Consider the following 11,110-nt stretch of genomic DNA (forward strand, 5'->3'; position numbering starts at 1 on the left):
ACTAAATCTATACCTTAGTTGATCTGTCAATCCATGGTAAACATTGTAAGCCAAATTCCAACTTTGTAGACTAATCTAAACGGAAGTTATGGCTGCAATTGCAAGCACCTGTAGTTAATTTTTAGTATAGTCACTGTAAAAATTGATTTCCTTGTTCTTCCTTTCTAGCGCTGTAATTCCAAAATTGCTCACCACAGAAGGCTGAAACTTTGGTGAACCATTCCTTGGACAATGCAGATAAGGCTGAGAAATTAAAAAAAAAATTGGAGGTTGTGCGAACTAGACGGGTTTTCACTGAGATGGTCACATATGATGGTGTAGCAATTTCATCAGAGAATGATGTTCAAGACGGTATCAATTTCTTTATAATAGACTTACTTGCAGAGGAAAGTGCATGTTAGGGAATATTTTACATGGTTTATACTCAAATACTAGCAATTTATTACCATGACTTCTTGCAATTTGTATATCGTGATAACTTTTATCATGATAAATTGTCGTATCGTGATAAAATAAGAGAGCAATAATCGTGATAGGCAATATACAAAATTTGCCGTATCACACAACACTAAATATAACCCAACAACTTGCCTCAATTTTTCCTCACAACATCATGACAGTATTGGTTGGGTAAAATTAAGTTCAAAGTGTCTTCAGACCAACCTGATACATTGCTGTCAAGTTGCTACAGAATTTTAAAAAATATAAATTCAACAGAATTTTCTACTGCCTGCCTGCCTTGCCTGCCTGCCTGCCTATCTGTGCCTGACTGACTGACTGACTGACTGACTGACTGACTGACTGACTGACTGACTGACTGACTGACTGACTGACTGACTGACTGACTGACTGACTGACTGACTGACTGACTGACTGACTGACTGACTGACTGACTGACTGACTGACTGACTGACTGACTGACTGACTGACTGACTGACTGACTGACGCCTTTAGTCAAGCATAGCGGAAAACTGGCTACAGCTACAGCCCTAATTTCTTTCACAGAAACGTTTCTAGTTCACTTAAAAAAAAACCTTTGGTATATTGATAAGCATACAATGAGTGCACTATTGTGTTACCTTTTATCCTTCTTTACCATGGCCATCAGTCAAAGTTTTCCACTGATAGTGTTAATAGACTACAGTAGGGCTTCCATCCATGTACGGGTGTACGTTGCATCAAACTTATTCGAATACACGTGGCATAGCACCAAACTATTTGAACACATGTGACTCAGTGGTTTTCGAAGTTGGCAGTTGATACCGTATAGTAAAAAATTTGAGAATAAAAAAAATTGGTGAAAACCCACTATTACAAAATTGGAGAAAAGAATTTTGACAAATGGCGCTTCACCTGAACTTTTATGATAGAATGTAGCTACCACATACTGTATACACGCAAGTGCGAGTTGTTAAACAACTTGCCAATTAAGGAATGTGGCAACCATGTCTTTATCCCTCACAGAAAGGGATGACGACTCGCAATGGAAATGGCTGCCATGCCCCTTAATTGGCTAGTCTTAATTGCTTGCACGTAGCGATGTTGCATTCAAGTGGTAGCTATACAATACAACTGGCAAAGTTGCTTGTGTTTCTAAATGCCAAGCTAAACACATTTCTTTGCTGTGACCAACACTATGTTTAGTTACGTGAATCCAACTTACTACAGTTTAGCAATTTATATAGTGGTACATGGTACACGTGTTATGCTAGTTGATTGCTTGCATAATATATAGCTCTATAATAATAGCTATTTAAAAAATTAAAAATTTTAAAAGGAAGTAGGAATTGATTATACGTGCTACAAAAAGTAAGGAAACAAGCTCAAAAATGTTACAGCTGAAACAAGAAACAATCCAGCAATAAAATGTAAGGAAACAAGATTAGACGACTACTTGCTAAAGCACTTTAATCCCTACTTTTGGCTAATTTGATGGTCTCATTTCAAGATGTTAGCCAAAAGTAGACATTAAAGTGCGTCTCATTTTAGCAAGTAGTTGTCTAATCTTGTTTCCTTACTTTTTATTGCTGGATCGTTTCTCATTTCAGCTGTGATATTTTTTACCTTGTTTCCTTACTTTCTGTAGCATGTATAATCAATCCCTACTTCCTTTTAAAATTTTTGATATTTTAAATAGCTAGTTTGTTTACTTTTTTGTGTCTAGCTAGCTATATTACACTCTTTGTTTTCCACATAGTGTAAATATCACTTGAAGCAACTATCTTTTATCTTCGTACGCAATAAGTACCTCTAAAAATAATTATTGTTTTGTCTTTTAAAGCTATTATAGCAGCTGTTAAAGGCTTCAGCTGCATTTCTAATGGCCTAAATGTTGATGATTTAACAGTAAAACATTGCTGGAGAGTCCAGCATCAAGAGTGGAACCCTCGCTTTTAGAAGTCTGGACCCTGAGGTGGATACGCTCTTCAAAGGCATTATTAGCTAGCTACCATGCAAAAGAGCTAAATTAGTAAGACATATAATAAAATTACCACCCAGCATTAATTAGACAACTCCTTGGGTACTACACCTGTTCACCCTCGTCTCACGCACACGTACTTACACTTCGTTACAATCACATGTTTGGGTTGTGGCGCATGCCACAGCTGTTAAGCTCTGCAACTATTAAATATCTTCGAGAAGAACAAAGAAGCTAATGAATGATGAAAGCAAACAGCATGGTGCAGTAGACAGAACGTAATTGGAACAACAGATTCGTGAATCTGCCATCATTACCTTGGCTGTCTGAAATTTCTGGAGCCGTACACCTAGTGTAAGCAGGTCTTACAGCAAGCAGGCAGTCCAGGTGAATTTCAAAATTTTTAAAATTCAGTGTACATCAAAACATTCGACTTTTTGCTAAGTTGCAGCATCATTACAGCAGTGCTAATGTATTCCGGGTGGTTTTTCAGGTAAAACTTATTCCAAAGCTGTTTTTAAAATGAGAAAAATTACGAAGCCATGTGATTTCTTACCAATCCCTACTTATTAAGTACTACCGTACTTGATGATATTGTGACTGGTTTCCAGGGTATTTAGTAGCCATGAGCTTGCAAAAAAGTTCACAAACAAGTATAAGAAAAAAATAGGAATTTTAAATTAGAGTAGAGACAGTGTATAGTACAGCAATAAAAAGTACTGAAACAAGCTGGATCAGAGTAGTATGTAATGTCCAAATTGAATATCCCTACTGTGCATTTGTAGCACAGTAGGGATATTCACTTCTTATTGTTTTATTTGGACATTACGTACTACTCTGATCCAGCTTGTTTCAGTACTTTTTATTGCAGTACTATACACTGTCCCTACTCTAATTTAAAATTCCTAATTTTTTCTTATACTTATAATATGAAAAGCTGACTAGCACTGTGTTACACATACAATTAACATGTTACCAATTGCATAGTGAAACCTTTAAAGGGCCAAGAATGGGGCCAAAATTCTCCTAAAGAATGGGATGGCATTAGAAAGAAGGTTAATTGTTGTTGGGTCCTTGTGACATCATGGCCACTATAATGAGGTAGTTATGTTATAAAGATGCATGATGTTTCTCTGTATCAGTTCAACTTTGAGGCCCCTTCCATATAGTATAACATACGTGTATTTTTTTTTTTACAGATGATGTACATAACCTCCCACAAGTTACCAATTGTACTACAGAACTAAATGAATGGGTCTACGGTACTAAAGATTTAGCCAGGTACACATCCAAGGAACTACCTACATTAGTGAGAAGATTTGTTGAAGATGCGTACTTGTGTATCTATGTTGATCATGATGGAATAATGTATGGAGGAGACGATGCTTGATTTGAACTTTAAGTTGCACTTAACTATGTAGTTTAAAAAAAATTGATATACAGATGATTCTTACCAAGCACAATTTTACACTGCATGTGTGTTGCTACTAGAATTTTTGCTTTTACTAACATTTATATATTAACAAGACAATGCATTATTGTTTTTAATTGAATTTATTAGTCTTAGACTAACAGTGCTTATAGTATGCAATCAACTTTCCAGTTAAGTATATATATTAGTTATAGTGATTTACTGCTGCACCATATAATATACTAAATATAGCATATACAAAGTAAGCGATTGAAACTGTTAGCATAGTAATGGTAGCTGTTCAAGCTCAACTATCACCACAGTGTGGCGCAATTAGTGTGGCATCACACTGTACACTCCGCCCTTTTACTTGAAACGTTATAATGTAATTGGCTGCATGTGTTGGTTTGGTAAAAATGCCAAAGTTTTAATTATATGAAGATCATGTAGCATTTCCTAGAATGAAAAATTAATCTTTTTAATGCTCTTGTTTACGCAAGCCACAGAAGAACTATAGATATCATCTTTGTTCTTTGTGTCAATTTGTTGCATATGCAACCAGGAGGCTGTAACCCCCAATTCAGGGTTTATTTTAGGAGGAGGCACACACACACCCCCAATACAATTTCTAAGTTAGATTTTAATCATTTTCATTTGTGAAAAACTGCGTTCCACAGAAGCAGTCGAAACTGGAATGGTTAAGCAAATGTTAGCCAACACATTTAAATTTGGGAACATAGTCACAAGCATTGCATGACTGCTCAGCTCTTTCTGGTGTCCTTTACGTGCGTGCTGTCTTGAGCAGTGATGCCAAATGTTTCCACTCGGTTTCGATATCTGAAGAGATCAGTGGGTTTTTTTGTAAAATGGTCACCATTTATGGCTCTACAGTACTCTTCAAATGAACCTAACTCTTCAGCAGTAATTTTATGCTGGCAGCTTTCCTCTATATCTCCCTTACAGTCTAGCAAGCCTAATACCCATGCAATTTGCAACAATACACCAATAATCCTATACTGTATGATACAGTACTCAGTTGTAGTCAAGTTTATAGTTGATAGAAGAAACATGCATTTTCATAAATCTTTAACAAAATTGCTTCCAAATTTGATCTCCCAACAGGTAAATTTCCTTGGAGGGGGGGGGGGGGGGGGGCATGCCCCCATACCCCCTAGATGGAGCATGCTTCACCTACTTGTTTAACCAGAGCAATTTGTGATACTTTATTTTGCCCTCCGTTCATCAATGATAAGCCAAAATGCCCCCCCCCTTGCTGAATTTTCTAAAATCTTGCCCATCAAAGAGGTTATGGTCCTAAAACTATTTCTTACAACTACAAATGGTTAGCTACCTGCAATTCCATCAAGATTTATATACCCTAATAGAGCAGTCACCCTAATACAACAGTAAACAAATATATTATTAATGATGACTACTAAAGTCTCAGATTCAATCAGAAATTTTCTGGAGGGAGGGGGGCATGCCCCCACGGGCCCCACCCTTATATAAGTAAATATTAAATAAGCCTATTACACTACTGTGATAAAGTGCTAAAATCACTATCAGGGGGCTTAATTTCTCAGACCCTCTAGATTGGAATGCTGTGCACGCTAAAGCATGTCATTCCCTGGATAAACGCAGCTACACCCCATCCCCCTAGAAAGGTATCGCCTCTGCCCCTGCATGCAACTAGTCACTTGGCAAAGGTATATACTTGGGTAATAGTAGATTGCATGGGTTTAGAGTTTATAATAGCACAGGCACCATGTAGCTATTTGTACTATAAAAGGTGACACTAAACAGAAATTTTCATAATACTGTATTTACGTCTAACACTCACTGGGACAAGAAAATTGTATTGGATTAGTGAGGATGTCAAATTACAAAGATATAAATTAGAGAGATATCACTGCACAACTGTAAAACAATGATATAGCTAGAGCTGTACACCTCCATTTTTAGGCTTGAGTCCATTATGCTCCAAAATTTGCCTATTGTGCTTTTTGACATTTCCCCAATTTTTGCCTTTTATGCTTTTATTATTATTTTTCTTTGTGTAGAGAAGTTCTTCATATGATAGAATGTAAATGGAGAAGTGTCAATTCAACTGCGACATACAAATAATAGCAATGGCTTGAAATTTGGATGTGCTGCAGAGTTAGTTGGCATATTAGAGCAGGGGTACATATCTTTTGTCCCTCAGAAGCTATAAAGATTTTATTGTCTAATATCTTTGTAGCTTTGTATGCAAATAATTATGTATAAAATATTATGCATGGTTTCTGATTGATCTTCTGAGTTGTAGCAAATAGTATTCAAAGGACAGCAACTACTCAGTATAATAAGTGACTTGCATTTGCAGCACCATGCCACAAACATATTAGCCTCCTGGGGATAAACACTTAAATGGTTCTCATTCTCTTAGTTGATGCGATGACTGTTCTATTAGAGTGTTTGACTGTTCTATAAGAAAATCTTGAAATTTTCCTGGTTGGATAGTAACCCCAGTCTCACTTCAGACCTGCAGAAACTTCACTATTTTTAGACATTCACCAGCTATACTGACTCACCACTAACTTTACTATCATCACAGCTTCTATTGTAGCATTGTCTTCCAATCAAGCTTCCAATATAATCATTATACTAGATGGATGCTACACAGCATCATGGGCGAGCCTTAGCTTGAAACTGTCCATATTTGGTATGTAATGATACTTTTGGGAATGGATGCACGGTTGAACAAACACTATCATTTATAGGGTGGCTCACTATTAAAGCTCGCCAATCACATTAAAAATTTTATTCAAAATAAGATGATGAGATGCTTTATATAATATACAAATTTGATGATTGAAGCCCAAGCTATGACTGCATGTGTCCTATAAAACTCAAACCCACAATGAAAACATTTGTTCCATTGAGTTATTATCAAGTCTACCAGAGTTGGGCACTGGATATAAATTTGTAGTAGCTAAGAGAGTGGTGGATCTAGGATTTTTAAAAGGGGGTTTCTGAAAGTTGGTGTAGCTAAATAAGGCATTTCTCCAGAAAATTTTGAGACTTTAGAAGTTCTGAGATAGGATTTTAGGCTATTTTTAGTTACCAATTGTAATAAATCCAATGCTTTAAATAAATGCTATATAGCTAACTATAGGGCAAAGCTGGTGACTACAAGCTGTAGCTTTGATTGTTCTATTAGAGTAGTTACATGACTGCTCTGTTAGAGTATCTCGATCGTTTTTAATGCAGTGAGAGATGAAAAGTGAAGTGTTGCTGAGGGTTTAATAGCTATAAATGGTGTCAGTTAAGTGCAACTGCATGCATGCTACTGAAACACAGTGGTATTATAGTTGTTTGCTATGACAAATTGTCAGTGCAACAATGTTTATATATTTAAACTGCCACTGAGCTAAATTTAAAAGGGGGTTTCTGTCGAAACCCCAGAAACCCCTCTAGATCCGCCACTGTAAGACTGTAGTGCATTTTTCTACTGGTTGTCAAGAATCAATTCACTATCCAAAAAAAGTTAGCCACTGACTTTGTGACTGTTAATAGTGTTATAGCAGAAGGTATACTTAGTGTGGTGGAAATTTGCCCATTTAATATGCTCTGAATTATGCTCCAATATGCCAGAATTACGCTTTTCATCCCCTATTATGCCGGCATAATAGATGCAAGCCTATCCATTTTTTAATTACTGTAGGCAAGTTAATTGGTTGTGAGTAATTGCTGATAATTGGCACTATTCAAATCTGTTATTTTCAGTAAATTTTCCTATATATGCTTAGTACAATTATACAAAATTGTGAAACTGTAAAATATAGTATTGTGATTTGCTGTATAGAGTTTTTAATCCCTTGCCCTGTAGGCTGTGGCTCTTCCAGTATGATTGATTTCACAATAATGGTTGAGAATGCTAACAATTAAAAACCAAAATCAAGTCTTCAATTTCCACTCCCTGCAAATTGTTGTAAAATATTTGGAGGACTCAGTTTCTCAGCAATATCTTGTTCAACAAAAGGCAGCATGAGACCCACTAACCGCTCTTGACACATGGTAGTTCTGAGTTTAGATTTAAGTAACACAAGTTTGGAAAAGGCTCTTTCACAGGAAGCACTTGTAAAGGGTATAGTGCACAGTTTAACTAACAAAGACTTTAGTTCTATGTAGACATTTGTTCTGTTATGCTCTGCTAACTGTTTAAGCATTTTGTAAGGTTTTGTGGCATCAATAGCACAATCGTTAACAAAAAGTGAGCTTTCATATTTTAAGGAAGCTAGATCCAATGAAAAATGAGCTGATATTTCAGCAAATAGAGAATCCGATGAAAGCTTTCGTTTTTGTAAATCCCCCAACAATGACAAGTAAATTCTTGATTCTTGATTAAACCTTGACTGAAATTCATTTAAAAATTATATCTAAGACTTCATAAAAGAAACAAACACGCAGCCTGTCTTGATAAGTGGCAGGTGTATGCTCCACAGACCAATTTGCATCTAAATGATGACTAATTTTTCTTGCTCTAGGCTCAGAAATCTCTATTCCGACATTGTCAGCAAATTCAGTAGCTTCATCGTAGAATAACTTGAACTTAGCTTCATTTCGCATTTCTTTTATGGTTTTGACTGTTGTATCTACAACTTGTAAAGCACTGACTATATCAATATCTTCTCTTTGAAGATAATCACTAACAGTGCGGCATTTGAAAAGAATATCCTTTAAAACTACAAGGCATATGCAGAACTCAAACTTCATTATTGAAAACACAAGTCCACCAGCATCTGCAGCAACTCGGCCATCCAAGCTTTGCTCCTCAATTTCTTCTAATGCCTTTTTAATAGTTGTAAAGTTTTCATATACAGCTTGAATAGCATCACTCCTACAAGCCCACCTTGTGTCTGATAATTTTTTGAGGTCTGATAATTTTTTGAGACTTTTAATCCGTGGTTTAGATTTTAACTCAAGCATCAGTGATTCAAGTTTACTGTGTCTATGTGGACTAGCTTCAAGGAAATTGTAAAGATTTTGCAACACATCAAAAAAATTTCTGGTATACTGATTAGTGGATATAGCTTCCACAAGTACCAGATTAACACAGTGGGCATAACAGTGACTATAAATAGCTTTAGGTTGAGCAGCTTTAACTTTGGCCTGCACTCCAGCATTTACACCACGCATGTTGTTTGCTCCATCGTAGCATTGGCCTATTAATTTGTCAATGTTTAAACCAACTTTAGAAAGGCTTTTTAGTAAAATTTGAAACAGAGTTTCAGAGTCTGTGCTATCAGTATGTCCAATGTCAACTAAACGTTCCTGAATTATGTAATCCTTATCTACATACCTTACAACAACTGATACCTGTTCTTTATGACTCAGATCACTAGACTCATCCATCATAACACTAAAGCAATTAGCTGCAGATAATTCTTCCTTAATAAGAGCGATCATGTTTTCATAAATTACAGCTATTAAGTCATTTTGAATCGTCATGGATGTATACATAGCATTTCGTGGGCCTTTCTCAAAATGGTTCTTTAAAACGATATCATATTTTGCTAGTAGTTCTGTAACTTCTAAAAACAATCCTTTATTGTTTGAGTCACTGTGTTCCCAATGGCCACGTAAAGGATGACCTGTTTTTGCTAAAAGCAACACAACATCTATTATATGATACAAAATGTTTCTATTACATTCCTGCTGCTTTTCCAGCCTAGAAACATTTTCTGCAGCAGCTTTATCCAACTGAAGGTTAATTGGAATATATTTTAGAAAATCGGCGTGGAACAAAGCAGATTGTTTGTGCACGAAACAACTTTGGTGCTTTGATAGAGCACTTCTAGCTTTTTTCCATCGTTGAGCTTGAGTCCCATTTGTCGCAAATGCTGGATCAATTGTGCCTGTATTACCAGGGCCCATTACTTTGTGAGCAAATATACGGCAAAAAAAGCAATACATTTTGTTGATGATAGGAGAATATTCCAACCAGTTATAAAAATCATACCATCGTTGACAGAAACTTCTTGCCTTTCCATTGTGTCTTGTTACAGTGTAATTATTCAGTCAAGGTTGGTAAGGGCCTTTCCTGATACGTGCATTTCTTTCAGTCTCATATTACTTGGCAGAGGTAAAGAAGGATCGTTTAAATCAATATTTGTTTCTGCATTTGCAATAGACTGAGAACAACAAGGTGAATCAGATGACAGTACACTAGTTTGTCCACATGATGACTCAGGATAACTCTCTGTATCTGATTCTGATGTACCTGACTCACCTTCATTCAAGTCACAACTACTAGAAACATATTTTAAAATGCTCAACTGACTCATCAATAGTATATACACACTAGACACTAGACCACCCGAGAACAAGCAAAAATTAATAGTTAAACAAAATAAAAACCCACTATCAAAATGTAATATTTGTACACGTGGGTGAGTATTATTTAGAATGATACGTATGGCGCCAGTCTTCAGCAAGTTCAAAGGTAAGATACAGGGGCGGATCCAGACTTTCAAAAAGGGGAGTTCCACTTTAGTTTTGCTGACTCAGTATACTTCACAATTTCTAAAGCTGAGACCAAAAAAAAAAAAGGTCTCAGCAATTTTAAGTATCCTTCCTCGTCTGTTCAGCTCAATTTAGTATCGATACAGGTCAGTAAGTTGCATTATTCAAGCTTGATTTCTATATTTTTTATAGTGAATGTTCTATTAGGGTGACTGCTCTATTAGAGAGTTTCGATTCTGCTTCACTGAAGCTGACACAAAAGGGGGGTTCCATGGAACCCTTTGATCCCCCTGGATCCGCCCCTGAGATATCAATGTACGCACATCATGAAGATATGATTAGATGTTTACAAACTTTAAATAATGTGGTAGCCTATCAGTGAGTGTTAGTTAGCTGTATTATATGAAGTGCTACATTTTGAACAAGGGGGGCCTGTGCCCCCCTGTAGAGTCGCCTCTGTTTATAAGCTTGCTTCACTGCTCCTCTGAAGAATACTGTGACTGCTCTATTAGAGTATCTAGATCTGACTGCTCTATTAGAGTATGTCGATCTTTTAAACAGGTATTCAAGGGGCCCTTCATGGGCCTCCTGGAGCCCCTTTCAGACTGGGCCCGAGGCAAATGCCCCAGTTGCCCCCTTGTGGGCGGCCCTGACTACTAGTGAACTTTTGCATACCATATCAAAGGATTGAATGGTGACAGATATACAGTAGATATACATCAAAAAAACTTACATTGATCTAATTATTAATATTACTGAAATGCATTTAGCGTTAT

General features: G+C 36.5%; 2 protein-coding genes across 2 annotated transcripts in view; one reads left to right on the top strand and one right to left on the bottom strand.

Annotated features, from left to right (window-relative positions):
- The window catches only part of LOC136263800 (uncharacterized), a 99,659-nt gene extending 95,663 nt beyond the window's left edge, over positions 1-3,996 (top strand). The window contains exon 12 of the mRNA XM_066058424.1: positions 3,619-3,996. Coding sequence (XP_065914496.1) covers positions 3,619-3,809 — 191 coding nt within the window. The 3' untranslated portion in view covers positions 3,810-3,996. The remainder of the gene's footprint in view (positions 1-3,618) is intronic.
- Positions 3,997-7,774: 3,778 nt separating this feature from the next.
- LOC136264880 (zinc finger MYM-type protein 1-like) lies at positions 7,775-9,746 on the bottom strand. The gene is made up of 3 exons (XM_066059644.1): positions 9,521-9,746; positions 8,274-9,472; positions 7,775-8,224 (listed from the first exon to the last, which is right to left on the bottom strand). Exons 1-3 carry the CDS (start codon positions 9,744-9,746, stop codon positions 7,775-7,777), a joined length of 1,875 nt encoding a protein of 624 aa, XP_065915716.1.
- Between the last annotated feature and the right edge of the window lie 1,364 nt (positions 9,747-11,110).

This window comes from Dysidea avara, chromosome 8 (genome assembly GCF_963678975.1).
Source record: "Dysidea avara chromosome 8, odDysAvar1.4, whole genome shotgun sequence".
Classification (NCBI taxonomy): Eukaryota; Metazoa; Porifera; class Demospongiae; order Dictyoceratida; family Dysideidae; genus Dysidea; species Dysidea avara.

Excerpts from the sequence above, each read along its gene's own strand:
- LOC136264880 (XM_066059644.1), bottom strand. The coding sequence starts at position 9,746 with ATGGGCCCTGGTAATACAGGCACAATTGATCCAGCATTTGCGACAAAT. Across the intron at positions 9,473-9,520 it reads GCTGGAAAAGCAGCAGGAAT|CAAAAACAGGTCATCCTTTA; the intron begins GTAATAGAAACA and ends TGTTGCTTTTAG. Across the intron at positions 8,225-8,273 it reads CTTATCAAGACAGGCTGCGT|TCAAGGTTTAATCAAGAATC; the intron begins GTTTGTTTCTTT and ends AATGAATTTCAG.